This window comes from Lutzomyia longipalpis, chromosome 1, assembly GCF_024334085.1.
Source record: "Lutzomyia longipalpis isolate SR_M1_2022 chromosome 1, ASM2433408v1".
In the NCBI taxonomy this organism is placed as follows: domain Eukaryota; kingdom Metazoa; phylum Arthropoda; class Insecta; order Diptera; family Psychodidae; genus Lutzomyia; species Lutzomyia longipalpis.
Window position 1 is genome coordinate 16,193,165 of NC_074707.1, and position 23,796 is coordinate 16,216,960.

A 23,796-nucleotide genomic window follows, 5' to 3' on the forward strand; every position below is an offset into this window, starting at 1 on the left:
AAATAATAATTTCATGATAGATTTGAGAATCACAAAAAAACTTTTTGATCTAAATTTAAAATTTTTGAGGATTTAAAAAAAAAATTTTAGGGAATGATCTTTAGCGTTCAGACTCTAACGAAATATTTCAGGATTCAAGTTAAAATGTCAGTCCATGAAGACAATTTAGAAGTTATAAACTTGAATTCAAAATTTCTCATGCAAATCTAAGGTTATAAATAAATGTCAGTCATTAAAGAAATTTTTAGGGTTTCAAGTGTCTGAAAAATAATTTTCTGGACTGAATTCTTAGTATTTAGAGTCAGAAAAGGAACTCTAAAACTCAGTTTAAAGTTTAGAAATTAGGAAAAAGAATTCAAGAAGTTAAGATAGATTTTAGAGTCCCAAAATTAACTGGAGAGTTCAAAATAAAACATTTTAACGAAAAAGGATAATTTTGGGGTCATAATTTTAAATCGCTGTTACTAACAGATTTTTAATTTTTACCTTAAGTATCACTATCCTAAAGAAAGATATTAGGAACTCAACTCTTATGTTTTAGAGTCTGATTTAAATTCAAAGGTTTTAACATCTGGAGAAAACAATAAAGGAACGGACAACAATTTGAGAATGAATTTGAAATGTCTGGGACTATTTTTTATTTAAGGGTCAACCAAACGTTAGACCGCACTACGAGTCAACCCTGTAAGTCTGAATTATTCTGAATTAATAATTAACCTTAAATCTAGCTATAACTTAACTCATTTTCCTGCATAAAAGCCATAAAACAGCCCCCAAAAATTCAATTAAAAATAATTTATAAAATCAGACATTTCCCACAGAACAACCCCTAAAAGAATGTTCTATTTATAAAAAGAAAATTAATCAAGGGGAAGTAATCTATTATTAGGAATCAATCAATATTACTTCTGGAAATTCAATATGACCGAAGAATCTAATACTCAAATTAATTAACAAAATGGGATAAAAATAAAAAAATAAATCTCAAAATCACCTTATCAGATTTCGTTTTAACAATATTCGACGGAGGTGCATTCCTTAATTGCCTCATTGAAAAAAAATTTGCAGGCTAAACAAAAGGCAATTAAATGTAAATAATAAAAAAATAAGAAGAAAGAAAAAACATATCTGCCAAAATGAACATTAATTTTTCTTTATTGTTGTGTGAAAAACAAAGAATTTCATCTTTAGGGGGAATTTTATATAAAAACATGGGAAGTATTTTTGTGCGTGCATTTGAAAAAAAATTGACAACATTTCTTCCATAAATGTGTTCATTGTGAATTTTCCACTTCTTCCATTTCCACTAATTTTGCTCAATCCACACATAAAAGCACCACAAATTATTTTTTTTTATAGATAGTACTTTTGAAACAAAAGAAGAATGGTTATTTAAACATATGGACATCATCATGCTCTAGTAGAGATGCAATATACAATCCGTGGCTTGTGATTAAAGAGAGCCGAATAAAGAAGATGTATTTACCATTGTTTTTCCTGTCCAATCGAATTCCCCATCATCTTCATAGCCTTTCCGGTCAAAAAGCTCCTGGAACATTTTTCGCAAGTAATCATAATCGGGTGTCTCGAAAAAGTCCAATCGTCGCACGTAGCGTAGGTATGTGGCGAATTCTTCGGGATGACAGTCACAGAGCACCTTTTTTTTTCGTTTAGAGAAATTAAAATTAACAATTCAATTCCCAATTTGGATAAAAACTTGAGGAAAAATTAGGAAAATTTTGGCATTGAAACTACAAACCTCGATTGGAGTAGCACGTTTTGTGTCCCCAATTTTTTGATATCTCTCTTTGAGCGTATCTGCTTTCAGTCCTTGCCACGGCAGTGATCCTCGCAGAAAATACATAAACATATGTCCTAAGGCTTCCAGGTCATCTCTTCGGGATTGTTCCCTGCCCATGTGTGTATTTATCGACATATATCTCGCAGTTCCGGTCAACGATTTGTGTTCCCGATATGGTATGTGCTTATTTGTATCTAAGTCGATATACTCTTTGGCCAGTCCAAAATCTACATACGGCACCGCGCGAATACACACATACACGAAAAAAAAATTACAAATTATTTAACATCCAAGTCAATTAATTTTTAGAAGAAGCAACAAAAAAAAAGTCATCCAATTAAAATGTAATAGAAAATCATTAAATTCCATATAGCGCGATGAGCAGAAATAAAAAGGAAAAATAAACACAAACACGATGAACTAAAACTCACCAATTATGTGGATTATTTTTTCACGTTTTGTTGATGTTCTGCCAATCAAAAAATTCTCTGGTTTTACATCTCTATAGATTAAATGGCGCCCATGAACGTACTCAATCCGATGAAGCTGCAAAAAGGGAATTTCACAGAATTCCATGTTATCGATTGAAGTTTTATACGTCATATCTATGTACACACTTTTGCATACTATCGCTTCTTTTCACGTATATATATACACATTAGGATTGACTTTGAAAATACCACCATACACTTACATTATGTATGTATTTACACATAATATATCCTTTATAGGAGAAATCCTTGCCACGTAGAAAATTTAGCTCAACAATTGAATGCAACATGCAAGCACATACATATTTTTTTTCTCCTTAAACCCACCCACTTTGAACCCATCATCAATTTTCTCCGCCTTTTCAAAGTCTTCCGAGAATGAAATGATAAAGAAAATGTGTTCAACGAAAGGACAAAAATTAATTAAAAATCCCCCTCCCATCTCCAGCAAGAACAAAAATCTCAATTAGTTTCTTTAATCAAAATAGAGAGAAAAATGTGAAATAAAAAGAAACATAAATTTCGAGGAAAATGCTTCATTCATCATTTCCTTGCAAAGCAATCAATATGGTCACAAAATGCTTTCAAAAATCAAATACAAATGTGCGTGCTCAACGATAAAAATGATCTAATTCAGCAATCTTGTAAAAATCTGTGTAATAATACCGTATAGAGGTGGTAAAAGAGAAGAAGAGAAAAAAAACTAAAAGCAATATCCACATTGTATGTGAAATCATTGAAGAAATTGTGATAACAATATCTGATTAAATACAAAACAAAAACGAAAAGCAATTAATTACTTCTAATTGCCTGATACTACAATTCTCCTCTACACACACAAACATTTTATGTGGTGTAAAAGCCCCACAGGGTAGTTTAGAGAGGAAAACTTTTGTTAGAAACAGCAAAATAATGTACAAATAAAATATAGGTAATAATTTAAATGTTAACATGGCAGAAATATTTAACAAATTGCAAGGTATACTCTTTTTGAAACTTAAATTTAATTTGTTTGGTTCTGATAATGTCTGAAATTCCCTTCAAAATGGGTCAGAAAGTAAAAAAGTTTTATCTAATGATAGAAATAAATTTGTTAGACCGTTGCTGGAAAGTTTAAAATGATGTACTCTCTCTCTACGTTCGACTGCTGATGTTTTTGAAAAAAAAATTAACCAAACTTCCAATACCTAATCGTTAAATTCAAAATCAAACGATAATTAAAAAGAAATCTTCATTTATGCGATAAATAAACAGAAATAATCTTAATTTTTATTTATTTAAAAATTTTATTTTCTTTTTTTAAATAATGGGCCTAATTCAGCGACCAAGAAACCCTTGAAATCTTTGAATTTTGTACTGAAATTTCAAGATTTCAATCGAATTTCAAGGGTTTCTTGGTCGCTGAATAAGGCCCAATAATAGCGTTTTTAAAAGTTTTAGTTTCTTTTTTTAATTCTTTTAAGTATTAAGCGCTTACATTGAAATAAAGATTAGAATAGAATAGAATAATGGTTTATTATATCCAAGAGATTATGTAAATAATTTTTTTATAGTGAGAATTTTAAATTGAAAAAGAAAATAGATTTTACTTTAATTAATTTTTCAACATTTTCTATAACTTAAATTTTTTATTGATATTTACTTTTCGTTATTTTAATTATTGCAAAATTTATTAAAGTCGTGATTTTATATAGCATGTTGAGTTTTCGCAGCATGTAGAATATTATAATATTATTTTTTACGTTAATTTAAAATTAATATAAAATTTCTAAAAATTTTAATTAAATAAATAAAATATCTAAAATTAATTTAAAAACATTAAAAAACCAATAACTAAAATGACACAAATTATTAATTTTAAACGTTCCATCGAAATGATTCAAGAAGCATCCCCTTTAATACCTAAAATGGACTAACTACGGATAGAAACAGCTTTTTGGGAGAAATGAGATATTTTGGAATAACTTCAATATTTTTATTGGACTTCGGTGGTAGGTATGATGCTAAAAGCAAAAATTATGTATACACATATTCTGTACAAAGCAAACATTTCTATCCTAAATTATTCTATAAATTTTCACAGCATAACCATAATGCACCAAATTGCAAACGATACAGGTTCAAAACTTTTTCACCTCAATATGAAAATTTGTACATAAATATACAAATTTGAAAATGAGATAGGATGCGCATACTAAACTGGATTTTTCACATAGAGAATATTTAATTGGAATGTGCTATTGTTGGAATTGCATTAATATACAGGAAAGCCTACAGTACCACATCATTTTAGGTTATAACGAAGTGATGTTTATTTTGATTTAAAAAAAAATCATTGTTATTTTTATAGTTTTTTTTCCTCATTAAATCGATTTCCAATTCATTAATATTTGATTTAGTTACTTTTCCCCCGAATTTTTTTCTTCTTCAAAACATAACAGAAAAGGGAAAAAATGAAAATGATAAAAATATCAATTTTTAGGATCGTGTGAGTGATTAAAACATTTTTGTACATAAAAAAATTAATAAAATAATATACAGAATTATGTATAAAACAAAAAAATTAGCCATGTTATGTATATAAACATAGCAATGCGTAAGATTATGTAATAAATAGATATGTAAATTGATAATGTTTTGCTTGTGTAAATTCAAAATAATATTATATACTTACTAATTGTATTGCTATCATGAGTACTGTCTTCAGCGAAAATCTCCTCCCGCACAAATCGAATAAATCTTCGAGTGACGGGCCAAGTAATTCCATAACTAGTGCATTGTATTTCCCACACGGTCCGAAATAATATACTTCGGGAATACCCTCTGCTACATCATCATCAGCAAAAAACGTGAAATTACAATACAATGGAATAACATGATGTATATTTAGCTGATAAAAATTTCTTTAATGCAAATTATTTTCTTAAATTCTTACTATGTAAAAGTTTTTTTTTATTATTATGTAAAATTTTTATATAAATACTTTAATTGGAAAAAAGAAAGGTTATTGGGGAGGAGATAGAGATTTATTTCTTTTGGAATAATTTTTTATTGTAGAGTTTTTCAATAAGTTTATTTCGTAGGTAGGTAGCTAGATAGCTAGGTAGGTAGACATCTACTTAAAAGTCTGTTTCAAACATTAAAAAATATTATATTTCCAACAATATAATATTTTATTAAACTCTCACTTTATTATATTTCCAATAAAAACTTAGAAATTCTTATCGTTATTTTCCAGCTTGAGCTTTGACTTGAGCTTTTTAATTAAATATATAAATAGCTCCACTAAAAAATGCAGCTAAATAGCGCATTAATATTGAATAATTAAATAAACGTATAAAATGTTATTTACGTCAATTCACATTACTTATTGAAAAACTCACGCGAAAGAAAATACATTTTCCACCATTAAAGAGAAAATACAATGATATTCCAAAAGAAATACAAAAAAAGGAAACGAAACTAGTATAAAGGTGCGAAGGATTCACTTGTAAGGATAACGAGTTTTCTCATTGAAACATAAATATTTTCATTATTTCACTGACCTTCATCGTGATTTTCCCACATTCATAGAGAGAGAAAAGAAATTATAAAAAAGAAAACCCCCCCTTAAAGCTCCTCGACAGCGTGGTTATGAGAACGAATAAGTGGGTTTAGATGCTTGAACGATATATAGAAGGGTGGAGTAATTATGATTAATGACTCGAAGTGTTCTATATATTTAAAACAACACCCCCTTGTGTTCATCTTGAAATGCATCGGAAGAAATTTATACCTCACAAAAGTGCTTCAACATCGTATTTAACCATCAAGGAGTATTATATATGGATTGTACATAGTATAGTACAAGGAATCATTAAGCTACACCTTCCGTTTTTCTTCCTTCACGTAAGCTATTTTTATTGAATTTTACATTATCACTCTTCGAGTGAAATTAACAAATGAATGTAAATCAATATTGGAAGTTTATATACGCTAGACAGATACCAGCCACTTTGCTACCCAACCCCAAACTCCCACAAATTCCACGCTACCCCGTCGCACGTGAAAAAAAAAGCCAGCATTTCGTATCCTGAACAATGAAAACCACCCAAGAATTCAATTGGGTTGAAATGGTAAGGAAAAAAAAGAGGAGAAAAAATGATAAAATGGTAATTATGTTGAAACACGAATAGGTTTTCCGTCTTTTTGACTCTCTCGGGAGCCCAGAAAAATTGGAGCACTGACATCATGTTGGAAGGTTGCGACTACCAGAGTCAAAAGTTGTCAAGGAAATTTGTTCTACATTTTTTTCTCTTAACATCAAGCTTTTTTTTTTGAGGGTATAGTAGTTGCTGACTTGTGGGCATTACACGCACATAGTTATATTAGATGAAATTTAGGGAGAATTCAGTTATTCAAAAACAAAAGAAAAATCTCACTCTAGACCAATATATTGTTTCATTCAAGTCCGGGTCGGCTAATAGTTTTCCTAAACATTTTCTTTAACATTTTTTCATCATTGTTATTGCCAACAATGGCCTCCCTCTTTGTTTCCTTTTAGCTCTCATAAAAATTATTTTCAAATAAGGAACATACAATTTAGACGAAAGACATTAAAAAAAAACTAAAAATATACAGAAATCGTTAAAATTTTTAGTGTTATAGTTGCCACATTTCTTGAACAGTGTGTGGTTAATACAAGTTTAATTTTTTTCTCTATAATTATTTTAGAATAAAAAAAAACAACAAAAATGATTGTGGACTGTAGGCTAAATTCATGGTAAAATGTATAGAAAAATAAAATTGCGATTTTTTTTTGTAGTTTGCATTGATTTTAAGATAAAAGATCTTGTTATTTCCCATGCTAAATGAACCCAAAAATAAGCACAAAATCCAATTCTTTCGATAAAAATTTCATTTTGAAATTTTATTATTTAATCCAACATAGTGCTTTCGAGAAAACATAAATCAATATTAAATTGACGTTATAAAAAAAATTGAGATTGCTTTAAAAGATTAAATTGAGACGTACATACGCTAGATCGTTCTTCTGCAGTAAACAGCACAATAGAACAATTTTCCTATTATGAAAATATTTATTTCCTTGCGGAATTTTGATACATTAAACAGCAATTTCAAAAGTAATCTTGCCAAGAAATTTCAATTGAAGAAATATTAGAGCTTGGAACGTTGAGAAATATGACTTTTAGATAAATTCTGGAATTATTTTTTATGTTTTCAATTCACTTCTGAGTCAAAGTTCTGACCCAAAAATTAAATAAAATAATTTAATCATTTCATAAATATTTCCGAGAAAGCACTATTAAGGAAATTTTCTTTGAAAATCCCAGCTATATATCATGGAAATCTGTTTTTTTTTAAATTTTTAACCCCACTAACATTTAGTAGTGGGTAGATTGTTTATCACTTTAGCATAACGCATTATGTTAAATCACACAGATGATTAAATAAAAATTTTGTTAATTTTTTTAAAGCACCCAATGATATTTTATGATGAAAAATGAAATTTCAAAAAATAAAATCTAAAAAAATATGTATTTTATACACATTTTGCGATGACCCAGAAAAATTAATTAATGCCGAATCAGCAACTTAAAATTAACTCTTATATAAATTAATTCATAAAATTAATTTTAAATTGCATTTTGCCATTAAGTGCCATTTATTTTCTGTTCCAATAATAATATTATTCAAATCGATATTTAGGGGAGGATAGCTCAAATACGACCAATTGCATATGGACTTTTTTTTCAATATAATATTTTGAAAAGAAAATTTATTAAAGATAATTTTTCTAAAAGGACCCTTTTAGGCAATGAAAAACTAAATAATTTCTTTTCTTTAAAAAAAAATTGTAGTCGAATTTAGACAATCCTCCCATATTTATTTATGGTGTAAATTCACCCCTAAAAATTGCTATTTTCAACACGATTTGAAAAAAAAACTCAATAAAAACTTAAAAACCTTATCTACTGAATTTACAAAAATTCTTTTAAAAAATTTTGCTGCACTTTCCAACTCCGTACCAGTGAGTTTTATATTTTTTTTCTTTCAAATCGTAGGTAAACCTAATTGCCCAAATTAGACCAATTATTACAGTACGATAAATAATAAAACAGCACACAGAAAAAGAAAACACAAAACACAGTGATTTTGAGAGACGAAAACACAAGAAAGAAAGAAAAACGAAGCCTAAGCTTTTTTTTAGTCTCTTCACTTTACATTTAACAGACTTTTATATTTTTAATAAAAAAATAAATTATTAAAATTAGAAAAATAAATACAAAAATTCTATTTTCAATATCATTAGCTTTTTTGAATGGCTTTTTTATTTAAATTTAAATCACCAAAAGCACTTTTTTGTTAATTCTTTTTTTAATATCAAACGAAAAAAAAATGACACAAAAACGTTTTCACAAGAAAATAGAAAGAATAAACTCACAAAATCTAGCCTCAAAATCATAAAAAAAGAATATAAAAAAAAATGTTTGTATGTTTTACAAAAAAAAAAATGTATAAAAATAATAATTTGAGGGTTGTTGCCGACCCGGACTTACTAGTTGCTTTGCAATCATCAGTACAGTCTTCAGTGAAAATTTTCGTCCACATAAATTGAATAGATCTTCTAGTGATGGACCCAATAGTTCTATAACCATTGCATTGTATCTGCCGCCACAAGTTCCAAGATGATAAACTCTTGGTATCCCCTCTGGAGGTTGATTATTCGAATTAGTCGACGAACTTGATGAGGTCTCTGTATAATTGGAACGAGCTGCTGTTTGCATTTTGAATACTCGCATTTGATTTTAGGTGGGAGTGAGGAAGATTTTGTGGGATGAGGAATTACAATATAAAGACAATCTCACACATTATACACATCTTGTATGTATAAAGCAATCACCCATCATCCATTTTGCAGATTCACCAAAACAAACAATTTATGCAACGTCGTACAACATAACAAAGTAAATCAGGAGAGTTTGTTTTTCAGCATAAATTACATAAACACACAAAGGGTTGTTCTTTTCCACTAAAATCGGTTTTGTAACAGAAAAAAAAGTCACAACAATGGCGGGGAAAAGAGAGAGAGAGAGGTTAAAGTCAGGAATTATCTATTTATAAAGGAGAAGAATCATTTAACATTGCGGATTAAACGGCATAAAAAAGGAAGCCTTAACTCTGAGAGAGACAAAAAAAATGAGAAAAGTGTGTATATTTAAATTTTCATGTTCTCTCGGTGAGATTATATTTTCATAACAATGCCATAGGTCATGTAGTGCGCCAACAAAGTAAAGCCACTTTTGTCAATTGCCTCCTCTGTGTATTATGTATGTAATATACCCACAGTGAAGGGCTCTTTAGAGGATTTTTTTTCATACTAAGCACAGCTTGACCTACCATCATTGTGACATTTTATCATAATTATCGAGAAACTTTTTTCTTCTCCCCTTTTCACCCCTTGCTCCACTAATTTTTTTTATTCTTTCTTCTTCAAACATTGCGAAAGAAGGCTATAAACGTGGGACATTTTGGCTGAATATCTTTGCATATACAGTGGTGCTCTGCTTTGAATCTTTTTTTTTCATTTGCACTTTAAGTCAATCTTAGAAGCTTTAAATTAAAGTAATAGATTCTCTCCTAAATAAACCTGAATGACGTTATTGCGGACACCACTGTATAGCAGTCCATCAACAAATAATAGGTACATATGGAACGCACAAAAGTAAAGAAAAAAAATTATGTATGTAGTACCAAGTCTACAGCATTTAGTAAAAGTATTGAGATTTATGATTGTACGACACGAACTTTGATCCCTTAATTTAGTCACACAGAAAAAAGAGAAAAAGTGAGTACATAGAGGAATTATTAGCTGAAGAATGGCACCTCTGTACACAATTAAACGTACAAAATATAAAAATTCATAATGCAAATTATGTAGGTATTGAAGCCGTGGGATTGTAAGTAGGTAAGAATAAATTTCTCGATAATTTTACCGATTTTTTGTATAATTTTGTACGGAAGAAAATAAAGTAAAATACTAAAGAAAAAAATTAAAAAAAAATTGAAACTTTTTGAAAATATTTCTTAAAAGTCCTTTGTAATGATCTAATCGTAATTGAAAAGAGTTAATAAGTAAATTATTTTGATTTTACATAGAGCAGTCTAACTTACTTAAAAATTATGTATTTAGCTTTTTTTTATTTTCAGGTATTCTTAGGAATTCCTTTTAAAATCATTTTCTTTAAATAAGTTTCAAATAAACTTCTTTTTTACTCAACCCGTTTCAAACAATTTTCGTATTTAGGATACTCTTAAAAGGATTTTTTAAATACTTATTCAATTTTGTCTTCAACATTTCTTTTCACAATTAACCCTTTCGTGCTCCTTCGATCATTCATTGATCCATACGTGAAATATTTTATTTTTCTAAAGTTTTTATGAATTTAGGGAAAACTTTATAAACTACGAATTTCTCTTATGTTTAATTTATACATTTCCCAAGAGACTTTCAACAAATTATTTCAAAAAGTTTCTTAATCTATTATCCTGTTGAAAGAAAAACTAAAAAAAAATATGTAAGATACTTTAGAATAAAATGAAAAAATTCTTACCATGTGATCCTAATAATTTATAAAATCTATACTCTAAATGAAGTTGAGGTGCCTTGGATTTCATTGGCTCCATTTTTATTGCTACATGTTCATTGTTATATAGATTTTTTCCTGAAAAGAAAAAAAGAGGAAAATTTTCATTAGATTCCTACTCCATTCCTTCGTAAAGAATTAATTAATTTACTTTCTAAATTAATCAGAACAATGTCTTTAGCTAATATTTAGAAAGATGAGAGATTTAGAAAGATTTCTCTTTGAGTATTCTTTCCAAAACCATTTCCTCTTCAACACAATGAATTTTTTTTCCTTCTATTTTGTACGATCATCTTCTTCCTGCTCCACTAACAATACATTTCTCTGTCTGAATCCGCCAAAGTGAAGGTACGACACAGCATGAGGATAGCATAAAGTATGTATGATGATAGAAACCTGTTCGAACTTGTTGGATTTCTGCTTTTTCACGATGGGACAGACCACAAAATGATTCAGGAATGAGGATCTTTGCAAAAATTATGGGAACATCAAATTTCCAACAAACAAGGTCATTTTTAAATGAAAACCAATAAATTGCATTGAAAATTGTTCCAATAATTTTCAAAATGTTCTCACAAAATGCAAGATGTTTTCTACCCAATTCCCTCTTGAACTACCTTTCGTCACTTGAATGCGAATTTCTTCATTAAGAACTTATTTTAACAACCATATGCAATTGTATACGCAATGGGGGAACCACCTTTCTCATTACAAATCAACTAAATTGTGCAGAAAGATAAGAAGAAAATTAAATAAATAAAATTACAAAAAAAGCATTTTATGAAATTTAAATTGCAAAGATAATTTTCTCTTAATTATTCCTTTTTTACCTCATTCACACCAAATATTGATAATGTGATGATGCTCATAATTAGAGCACTAAGGTAAGTATTTTGAAAATATTTATCTATTATTAGGAATAAATATTGATCATGTGACATTGATAGGGTGAACACAAAAAAAATAATATTGATTTAGTATTTATGGTGTCTCTTAGCTTACACTTCCTCAATTTTTTTTATAACTATGTATACAAAGTTCCCCACATATGTTACATATCTATACGCAAAAGTATGTACAGGTAACTACATATGTATGTACATATGAAATATGTGGGTTTGGAGGTGTTAAACGCAAAGCAGTTACCGGGATTCTCTCATATTGTACACCAACCAATATTATATATTTCTTTCCATTTGATGGAATTGTGATTTACACCTCTGCTGTGAAAAACCCCCGCGTTGAACACATACATCAAAGTGAAAAACTTATAATTAAATTTATTTTTGCACGTGGATACACACCTCCCCCATATTTTTCCCCCTGGAGTCGAAGATACATGATGGAAATAGCTAAGCAACAGTGGAAAATACTATCGTTATGTGGAGAAAAATGATGAAAAATGAAACAGATGGTTTTCACTTTAATATCAAACGTGACTTCTGCCATAACACATCATGAAAGATTCTTACGAGAAAAAAAATAAAAGAAGAATCACTGCTAAAAGGAGAAAAAAAAAGAAAGATCTATATAAAACACTTGCACGATGCAATTGAGTTCATTGAAATAGGTAGGTATACCTATATGATGTTGTACCGAATGTAGAGAAGAAAATAGTTATGGGGAAACTATTTCAAGATACTTCTTCTCTACTTAGAATCTATTTAAGACACCTAAATTCAATAAAAGTACGGTATTTTTAGAAGAGGTCATTAGTGCCTCTCAATACACAAGAACATATTATTTTTGACACTTCTCACGCACACACAGACACAGAGTTTCCATACCTATAAACATCATTCACCCATTCCTATTGCCCCCCCCCCCCCAAAAGCCACCGACTGGGTGAACAACTTCAACATTATTTAATCGCCGCATGCATGACCACACATAACACATAAGGCTGATCTTACTATTGGTTGCCTATTAATAAATTGATTAGGTTGTTATATAAAAGTTTAATTGGGCATTAATGCAAAAGTTGATACAATAGCCCACATTGTTCGTCTCATCATCTTCAATCATCACATTTTATCTATATAATAAAGAAAGGTCTGTTTGTTGGTAATCTTCCGTCGTGTTCGGCTATACAAATCTACACCGTTTGACCGATCGCGATGAAATTTGGTACAGAGGCTCCTTATAACAGGCGGTTTCGAGTGGCCGTATTCATTTTCCCCCCAAAGCCCCCCTTCAGGTAGCCCCCATAGAGATTTCATGCAGTTTTTGCAAATTTTTGAATTTGGCGCCGGAAATGTTGTATGAAAATGATTTCTTCCCTTTGAATTTTTTTTTGAGATTGATGAGTGTGCCCAATCATACTTATAAATCATCACAATTTTTTCTCTCTAAAATTTGCGCGAAGCGGGGCGAGGAAAATTGGAGCGAAGCGACAATTTACCTCGTGTACTATAATATGCTATCGGGATATTCAATTAACATGTCGAAGTATTACAAAAGAATATCTTCAAAACAAAATATGGATGGGACGTCAATAACATAAAATCGACCTAAAGAAATATTAATGTATTTATATTAAAATTTGTTGATCATGACTGTGATTTTAATGTTGACTTAACCACCTTAACCATGACAAAACGTTTATTTACATTTTTCTTATATTTTATCTAGACCAAAATTAATTTAACAAAGACGTTAAAATGGTTTTAGATCGATATATTCTAAATCCGATACGTTCTAACGTGGTTTACTAACTCTTTCTTTCTCCGGTCTTCGCAAGTAGACAGTCTTAAACGTTTTTGAGAGTTTTCATAAAAAAATATGTAGGGTAACGTGGCCCAATTCGAACCTCTAAATGTCCGCGCAGAATGAGAAAAAAATTGTATAAAATAAAAAGCAATATTCTTAAATTTTAATGCGCAAGAAGAGTACATCCCATTATTTAAAGCTCTTTTAATGCTTTTTTAATTTCCATAACTTTCTAGATTTAAAGTTTTATCGGTTTTACGTCACGTTACGTTAAATGGTGTCCGGAGACGTTCTTCCCCCGTGTAAGCCTATTATGCATTTTATCGGTTTTAAGTAATAGGGGATTGAAAAAAGATTTAAGGAGGTCGGAATTGGGTCACATTCCCCTATTTAATTCACTGAAGAAAGCTCGGATAGAGTCGAAAGCTCTATAAGACAAACTAATTGAGTTTTTTTCTTTTTAACTCCTTATTGAGAAGGGAAAATTCTATACTGACGAAGACCAGAGAAAGAAAGAGATATTTTCCGGAGATTTAATATCATAATATTAAAATTAATTCTTCACAAAACAGAAAGGATGTGATGCCATTGAAACAGACAAAAAATACGATTATGACGTCAATTTTCTTATTTTTGGACAAATTATCTTTACCCAGTTGATTCTAGTCATTGGACAAAGTGCCTTTGACGAATTCTTATTTTTTTTTTATCCTCTACAAGATTACGCATATCTCGATTATTTCCTCAAACAAGGGGTTTTCCCATACTCATACGAATAAAGTTCTTTATAGAATTTCTTTTATCTATGTTTATCGTGTTAAGAATGTCGTAAAAATACATTTTTTTTTAATGGAAAACTCCCATATTTTAGTAAGAAAAAATGTTAAAAAAAATTAATCATTATTAAATGAATTTGATTTCCGGATTTTTCTTCGCGCTTTACGTAATCATTAAAAGCAATTTTCCAGCCCCAACCACCCACTGGGAAATTGAGAAGTTGACTTCAGGAATTTTTTTTAAGTATCGCACTTATTTAAATATTTACTCTATATGCAGAAAAACAATTTATTTGAATTTATTTGTTTATTTTTGTTATGGTAATAAAATAGGTGCGAGAAAAAAAATCCATTTAACCAGATCATTTTCCTTGAGAATATATAAATGCAAAATCCATTTCAACTTCAGATACTTTCGTGACTTTAAAGCAAAAATTTTGTGGGAAAGGAAGTTACCCGGAGATGACGTTTCTAATTATACTTGGTGCATTTCTCCTTGTTCAAGTTAGTTTCCAGGTGGAATTATAATTTAAAGTTTCAAACTGTTTTTGTGATTTTAATGAAATTCCTTCGTGTTCCTTAATATTTCATCTATGTGTACTTAAAACATATTGCAGATTATTACAGCTTCAGCTTTAGGATTGCCTGAACAGTTTAAAGATTTAGAAGATTTACATAAAGAATCTTTGGCAGAGACTTATTATCACGAAGGATTGAATGATGGAAAAACGGATGAAATGGTGGATATTTTTAAAAGTCTTAGCAATGAATTTAAATTCAGTGATGAAAATTTAGATGTTGGTGAGGAGAAAAATTACAAGAAACGTGATATAACCCAAAATTCAGTGGCAAAGAACTTCCTATCAAACGTAAAGGGAATTCCTGCAATGCCATCACTCCCTTCAATGCCTTCAATGCCATCAATTCCTTCACTTTGGTCAAGTCAGACACAGGCGGCACCAAATACCGCACTTGCCCTTCCTGAATCTGATTATTCCCTTCTAGATATGCCGAATATTGTGAAAAATTTCCTAAAGGAAACAAGAGACCTCTATAACGATGTTGGAGCTTTTATTAAGGCAATTTCAGAAGCTTTAACAAATAGATCTTCATCATCTCAACTTCTTTCCTCCCCAATGGTGAGCACGAATAAAACCAAAGAATTTATTCGGAATGAAATACAAAAAGTCCGAAAAGTGAGAAATTTCGTCCAGGAAACTCTTCAGAAAATCCGAGACATTTCTGCTGCTATTGTAAGTTTATCAAAACTTCTTTTTTTTTCAACTAAAAGACTTAGAAAATATTTATTTTTAGGCCAAAAAAGTAAAATCATCAGAATGTCTGTCCAATCTTACGGACATCAAAGGACTTGTATCAGACGGAATTAATTGTTTAAAGGAAAAATTCAATGATGGAAAACGAATTATCCTCCAATTGTACAATAATTTACTAAAAGGACTCAAAATTCCAAATGACCTAATGGTTGAATTGAAGAAATGTGATACAAATCAAAACAATACTTTGGGAAGAATAATCTGCTATTTCTTGGTAATTTATCAAATTCACAAACAACATTATTTTCTTCTCATGAAATAATACTCAAATTCTTTTCAAATTAGACACCATTGCAACTGGAAAAAGAACAAATTCTTCTACCTGTAGAATTTATAAAGCGCATTCTTGAATTAACCCACTACTTTTCCACAATGAAAGAAGATCTTATCAACTGTGGCATCACAACAATTGCATCCATTACGTTAAAAATGGAAAAATGTGCCGGTGAAATGCTTGAAATCACCAAAGAAATTTCATCGCAAATAACAGTTCCAGAATTACCAAATTTTAATGATTACTTCTCAAGGAAAATACTACCAAAAGGCATTAATTAAAACGATTTTTTTTTAAAAACAATGTAAGAAATGATAAAGAAAATAAAAATTAAAAGAAATGAAGCTCACCTAATCGAAGTTCTCCGAAATTGCCACATCCGATTTTTTTGCCCACACGAAAGTTTGGGCCCACCATCAGGACGCCAGATGAGGAGCTGACTGAATGTCTGGCGGAGTACATGCTGGTACCTCCTCGAGACGCACCAACACCTCCTGATGATGAAGTGCCCGGAATGCCACTGCAAAGAAATTCAATAAAAACAATTAAGAATTTTTATTTCAAAAAATAACACAGACTAATGAATTTTCTAAGCATTAAAACTACTGCATGCCTTCGTCATGAGGGTTCCGTCAGGGACAAACTTTATGGGGACTATTGAGATTTTTCCATCTCATTAATTTTTCCAATTAAATATTTTTTATAAACACAAAAAAAAACATTTATAAGAAAAAACCTCAAAAAATATTTCTTTCTGTAAAAATTCTTATTAGTTTCAATAGCTAGATTAAATTGTGGTCCTTAAAAGAAAGATTAAAGGATTTCGAGATATATCAACGTGAGGGCGTTTTAACATAAAGAACTGTCTCAATCTCCCACTAACTTCTCATGAATCTGGGACTTTTTTACAATTATGAAATTCTTGTGATTAAATAATGGTTAAAATGCAGACTAAAAAACAAATCCATGTGTATTATTTTCTAATCTGCGACGTTTGGATTTTGTCATGGATATGCCCAATTTTTTTTTTAATTTCACAAAATCTGACTTCAGAATTGTCTAGAAAATTAATTTCTTCACAAAAACTCTAGAATTTCCGTGTAAGAAGTTCTGAAACTCTTTTTTATCTGAATCTGTGAAATTAAAAACTTTTGACATTTCCATGGACACATCCGGATTAAAATCATCCTAAATCTCTGAAAAAATTTATTTGACAAAGAAAAATTTTCTTACAGAATCTATACTCGAACCGACAAACTTTTAAATACGAGCTGATTGCTCTAACCATTCCGCCACGAGTCTAACAAATCAATTAAAGTAAGTTCAAACTAATTTTTTTCACAGAGTAAATAATGTAAGCCGTGTGCGCTTATCCCTTTATCTTATCATCACTCAATTTTACAAATTATCAGAATTCCCATTATTTATGCAAAATCTCCCCTACAATTGAGGGTGATTATCCTTCGTCCCGGTACACCAAACATTAAATAAATATTCCAAATATATTTTGTAACAAAAAAAATGTGCTCAAAAAAGGGTGGATTTTCTATGTCAATTCCCACAGTGTGTTCACACAAATACACGAGAAAAAAATAAACAAATAGATGTGACACTAATTCAGAATGTAATAAATTATTTACGCCAAATTCCATTTGCAAATATTATTGATTTTCGGCATTTTTTTATGGATTATATTCCTTATCAACCACACTTCAGTACCATAGGGGGTGGGGATGTCAATAAATTCGTCTCTTTGGCATGTAATAAGCACATTTTCTCATATATGAAAAGCACTCTTGTGTACCCACATATAGCATAAAAAAGTATCTAGAGAGCAATAGATGCAAGATGGATGAAAAAAAAGGAAAATTTATAACAAATTTGAAGGAATCAATAGGTTATTTTCACTTCACCTTCAATTCTGAGTGTTTAATTTAATTTAATAAGGTAAAACAATATTTTTAATAGAACAAAAAGCACGTGAAATCTGCTTAACTGAGCATATTAAGTGTCGTTTAAACCATTTTTCTTTTCAAAGTTCTTTCATTTTAAACATAACCGTATGCTAATGATTCGAAAACAGGAAGGTGGCAACTCAACCGGATGAATATCAATTGAATCCATGACTGAAGTGACGCTCAAATGAAACCACCCATAGTGAACACTGACGCCACACTATATTTTCCACCTTTATCCACCCACTTCACAATTCAAATCATCCCCTCCTTTAACGCCCTTTTCTCGCCTCCCCACATGTACTGTACACACACTGTCCCCTTCTATATATTGGCACAGCAAATTGCTATATGTACAACACAATAAAGGGACACCAAAAGAACTCTCTGTAACGGGGTGCCGGAGAAACTTTAAGCCGCGCACACAACTTTCAGCACCGTGTGACCACAAATAACTAACTGAATGCCACGACACTTTAGTGCCTTTTTTCTTCACAACACACAGCCAATGTCTTGACGGCGCGACGCTATACGTTCTACTATTGTTCGATTCTTTTTTTTTTCATTCTTTGACTCAACTCCCCACCCCCATGTCCACCCTTGACATAGCAATTTTCCAAATAGAACCAATCAACATTCTCACAGGGTATCTCTTTCACCTCCCCCCATACATTTTGGGCTACATACACAACAATTTTTCATGGTTCCACACACGTGATGTTGCGATGAGTTTATATGGAATACCGTGAAACCCTTCATATGCACGAATTCCCTCAATTTACTGACAAAAAGGAATGCACAGCACATTCGTACCCTGTACTGTATATACTCTATTTTGAACTCGACTTCCCCACGAGCTAAATGTCATTTTGATGAATTATTTAATTTAAACGAATTATAGAAAAAACCAATATTATACTCTTCATATGCTGTGAAAGACCCGAAAGACTTTATGTTTGGGTGAAATGCTCAGTTTTTTTTTCTAGAGGAAAAAAAGATTATTTTTGAAGAATCTAATAAAATAGAATCTTTTTTTTATAAATTAAATGTTAAAAAGATCATAGAATTGTCTAAAATATTAATTTAAACTCTTAAGATTTCATCCCATAGTAGAAAAATAGTGCAGTGCGTAGTATTGTACGAAAACAGTAGTTTTTTGTTCCGTTTGTCGTGGGTTCAAATCTCGGATGAAACTAATTTATTTTTAATATTTTTTTTTACGTTAAAATGTAACCTGTATTTTTTCTTTTCTGAAAGTTTTTTTTGTATATTAAATTGATTTAGTAACGCTGATCTGACAATAAATCAGTTAAATGCTATTAGATCAGTCTGTCCTTAAACCGTTAAGGACCGATGGAATCAAATGCTTAATTTTTAAGTTATTTTCTCAAAAATTGAACCAATATTATTTTTAGGATCAAGTCTAAATAGTTCTTTAACCTTTATAAAGATATTCTAAAGAACTTACAGGATCAGGAAAGATTATAAACGGAAAATTCCAAAGTTGAAGTTTTTTTGAAATAAGCTAAAATTAAATTTCTGTTCAACCTACCCTAAGTTCTAAACTCATACAAATTTTTTTCTCCTTCATATTCTTCCCAAAAGTTTGTCAAAAATCAATAAAAAAAACATTAAAAATACTCTTACGTAATAACCCAGAAGATTAAGAAATAGAATATTTTATGAAGACTCTGAAAAAGAATTATTACTCAACCAATTATTACAAAGTGGAAGAAAATGTAAGTAACGACTCATGAGACACTTGACTAATACCTCCAGAGTGGTGGTAGGTAATTATACTAAAACATTCCATTATTCACACTAAAGAACATCAAATATTTATTTTGCCCTTTTTTATGGATAATTATTGGAAATTCCAGGACAGTTCATTTCCTATAAGAAGTAATAGGACACTTGAATGAAAATTATTTTACTTTAAACAATAAAACGGCGGAATACCTTTTCAGCAGAAAAATTCCAATAAATTAATAAAAATATTTTCATTTACTGCTTAAGAATTTTCTGCTTTTGCAGCCACACTGAATAGAGCTTCCAATTGAATAAACGAAATATAAAAAAATACAAAAACGCATGGTCGAAGTTGAATGACGCCGAGGATTCTCCGACATTTCTGTCTTCATAATTCATTAGTCATCGTCTTATTCTTCACCCTCCTTTTTTCTCTCTCTCTCTCTCTCTTCATTTATGTTGTACATTCTCTAGCTCTTCTAGCAGCATTTTTCTTTTCTCAGCTAACCCCCCACTTTACCAGAATATTTCGCAGCATTGCAAAAATATTTACAATTGCCCTCGTTCAGTGATGATTTTTTTTGCTTGCGTAAAACACTATATATGTACGTTTTATTCTTCACAGAAATTTTTTTTTGGGTGATTATAGCTTTTGAGAAAAATCTCACAAATCTTGCTGTATAATATTTTCTCAAATACATACAGATTATACGTTTTTTTTTCTTCGTACATACGAAGGTAAGAAAGAGAGAAGAAATCTTCATTGTTTAAAAGAGATAATTGTGAAAATGATTACTAACGTTAAAACCCTCATTACTCTTCAAAATTTTGAAGCTATTTCTCCCACAAAATCTTTTTCTTTTGCTGCCATTTCCATAATAAAAAAAAGTTGTTACATTGTTATGTTTATTGAGCATTTTGTGCGGTGACAAAGTGAGCAAAATGTTGCATTTTCCACTGAATAGCTCTCCCCTCTTATCCAAATATGGTGTCCCCGCAGAGACCATATAAAATCACTCCAGACGATAATAATAGATTACAATTCCACTGAATATTTGACAACTGACGACGAATGAATGTATAAATATAACTTTAGCCAAGATAAATGATAATTTAATTAAATTTATTTAGGGCAAACTAATTTTGTTATTGCACTATATCTCCCTTTTTATGTGTGCTGAAGATGATCACATAGTGTTGTTATACAACTACAGTCCCACATAAATCCCACAATCTTAATGCAATCTTTTCACTTTTTTTTCTTCTTTTTCTTCAACTCCCATCTCATTTTGTAGGTATATTTACTTGTACAATGCGTTTGCAAATTTAACCACAATACATATTCCTCTCTAGACATTGCCGTAATTGCACAAATTTATTTTGAATTTTTCTTCAACACTTCTCATTTTGTACATAATCCACATATAATCTTTGTAACTCCGGCCGGCAAGATTCCAAGAATTGAAAGTGGTAAACGGAAGTGCTTACCATTCTTTCAAATGCATATTAAAAGCAAACTATGTCTGTGTATATAGCAGGTGCCCCCCGATTTGGAGTCAGCTCCACCAAATTTGGCATGATAAAACTTGATTATATTTCTGATCATTTGGCGGTGGAATTTTAAAAAAATCTTAATTCAAAAAAAAGTTATAAGCATTTAATTTCGTGACTATATCGCTCCGCCACCCTGTATTAGGTACTCCCTTATTATGACATTTTGTATTAATTTATAAGCTAGGATATTTTAAGATTTTAAGAGATGTTCTGTAAAACTAAATTGAATAAAATTTTTTTTACCAAAATATCATATTATTTATTTTTATTATTTCTTTTTATTTTTTTTAATAATATTATTTTTTAAAAGTTTTTTTTATGATTAAAAATATTTTTTTAGAGTTTAATTTATTTTTTTCTCCTTTCTACGGTTTGAAGTTGCTTTTCTAACGTAAATAGTTTTTTTTTAACCTTTTGATTTTCATTTTTCTTCTAAATTATTCTTTTTTAACGTTTTTTTTTTATTAAACGTATGTTTTTTTTAAGTTTGAACGGCAGCATTTTTAAATTTTTCACGCAATTTTGAACCTAAAAGTACCTTTTTCAAAATGTTTAGATAGTAAAACCCCATTTCCTGATTAAGACACTGCATAAATGAAGCTAAGGCTTCTAGTACAAAGAACCTATTCATCCCATTTTTTTTCTTTGTTTACTTATAATTTTAAAGAAAAATTAAGTATATTCTTACAATAAAGGATCTGTTAGGATTCTTAAATCAAGACCAAAAGAAAGGTTTTTGATCCCATTTCTGTATCTTACTCCATTTAAACTTATTATCTTTTCCGCTCTAAAAATCGCTGATCTCAAAATTCAATCTACACTTAAGTGACTTCTTTTCTTTGACCTTGATGTGAATTTTCCTTTTTTAAAGCCGATAACTTTTGCGACATCCCATTAGCTTCATTTCAATCTTCATACCCATTCTATGATACAATTAATTTACAAATTCTCTACGTCGTTTACGACATACAAGCTCATGATAAAAATCAATAAGGAAAGCTCCCTTAAGCAGAAAAGTTGAAAATCTGCTGCCAGCTTTTTTGTGCTTGAGTTGAGAGAGAAAGAGAGTGAGAGAAGAAAATAAAGAAACCCCTAACTTTTCTTCTTTTTTTTTTGCCCAAAGCCCAAAGTTCCAACATCACTGAAACTTCATTGAAACCACCCTCGCGATATTTATGTTTACTCATGTCGAAATTGCGACACAAACACATTGAAGGGAGATTTAATGAAATAAAAATGTCCCAGAAAAATGAGCTTTAATCAATTCTACAACACTATACATTTTAATCCAAAAGCATATAAAGAAAAAAAAACTTATTAAAAAGTAAATAGCTGATGTGAGAAAAAGAATTTCTTTTTAAAATTAATTTCTTCCTCTCTCACACCGTTTTCCCCTTAGCTATGTATACACAACATACATAGCTTACACTCTGGTTTTCCCATCTCGTCTATCAAGTATCGTCCATTAGCGTCCTCTGTTCTCCCCGTTCCTTTTGACATATTTTTGCAAAAATTATTTACAACATGGTGTAGGTAAAAAGCACTCACTCTTGTCCCTCTATATCTACATCGACCTCTTTTTTTATACCTTTAGTGAGGTTGTTATCATATCAGTAGAAAAAAAAGAATGTATATAACCACTTTGACAAGACTGCAATTATATGTTTTTCCCATTTAAGATTATAAATCAATTACACAAACTTTTACAAATTTCATTGAATGAGACGCAAATGAGAGACAATCACCTCACAAATACATTTAAAATAAAATAAAAAAATACTAATCGGGGTGATATATTCTCTCTCTCTCTCTCTCACCTCACATTCTCCACCTCTATACATTTCATTACGATACACGCTAATTCTTTAGCGCACACCTAATGAACACTTTGCAACTCGGACATGAAATTAAGCGTGGGATTTTGCAAAAGTATCAGCCAAAATCGAACGTCCCATTCGTGTGTGCTTTAATGATGAAAATTATAAGTAAAGAGAGAGAAAAAGGGAGAAATGGTGTCAATTTAGACATGATGATGCCTTTGAGAGACATCAATTATGTACTGTGAATTTTTAATTAAAAAACGGATAAGTGGCTGACTTATTAACCCTATACCAATTAGAAGCTAATAGGGTAAAATGCATAAAATTTCTTAATAAATTCAATTTAAATTTCTTCAGTCATGCTTACATGATGATTCTTAAAAAAAAACTTAAGCTTTTTACGCTAGGCCTAAGTTTTTTTCACTAGGTCTCAGTTTTATAATCTGGACAAAAATTTTTAGAAATAGGTCTATGTCTTTCAAGCTAGGCCTAAGTTCTTGAAGCTTAAAGTCTAAGTTTTATAATCTAGACCTAAGTTTTAAAAATTAGGCCTAATATCTGTTTGATATTGGGCCTAAATATTTTCAGCTAAGCCCATGCTCTTTAAGCTAGATCTAAGTTTTTAAGCGACGTTAAGAGCTAGATTTTTAAAATAACCACAGGGATATTTCGGCCATCTTAGGGC

General features: G+C 30.3%; 2 protein-coding genes across 23 annotated transcripts in view; one reads left to right on the top strand and one right to left on the bottom strand.

Annotated features, from left to right (window-relative positions):
• Positions 1-23,796, bottom strand: part of LOC129793040 (casein kinase I) — a 40,875-nt gene that overhangs the window by 13,880 nt on the left and 3,199 nt on the right. For 6 of the 21 annotated variants that reach the window (XM_055832713.1, XM_055832685.1, XM_055832604.1 and 3 more), the window contains exons 3-8: positions 16,384-16,553; positions 10,908-11,018; positions 4,967-5,118; positions 2,233-2,347; positions 1,760-2,028; positions 1,487-1,657 (exon numbers count right to left, since the gene is read on the bottom strand). In XM_055832713.1, coding sequence (XP_055688688.1) covers positions 1,487-1,657; positions 1,760-2,028; positions 2,233-2,347; positions 4,967-5,118; positions 10,908-11,018; positions 16,384-16,553 — 988 coding nt within the window. Of the gene's footprint in view, positions 1-1,137; positions 1,658-1,759; positions 2,029-2,232; positions 2,348-4,966; positions 5,119-8,852; positions 9,068-10,907; positions 11,019-16,383; positions 16,554-23,796 lie in introns of those variants that run through there. The other 15 variants (XM_055832731.1, XM_055832650.1, XM_055832660.1 and 12 more) reach the window with 6 other exon arrangements.
• On the top strand, positions 14,839-16,382 carry LOC129793124 (uncharacterized). Of its 2 annotated transcripts, XM_055832788.1 has the most exons (5): positions 14,847-14,929; positions 15,043-15,367; positions 15,431-15,678; positions 15,740-15,973; positions 16,045-16,382. In XM_055832788.1, the coding sequence occupies exons 1-5, from the start codon at positions 14,888-14,890 to the stop codon at positions 16,312-16,314; spliced, it is 1,119 nt and encodes a 372-aa protein (XP_055688763.1). In that variant the 5' UTR covers positions 14,847-14,887; the 3' UTR covers positions 16,315-16,382. The 2 variants fall into 2 exon arrangements, with proteins under 2 accessions (XP_055688753.1, XP_055688763.1); XM_055832778.1 differs by having other exon boundaries at positions 14,839-14,929; positions 15,043-15,678.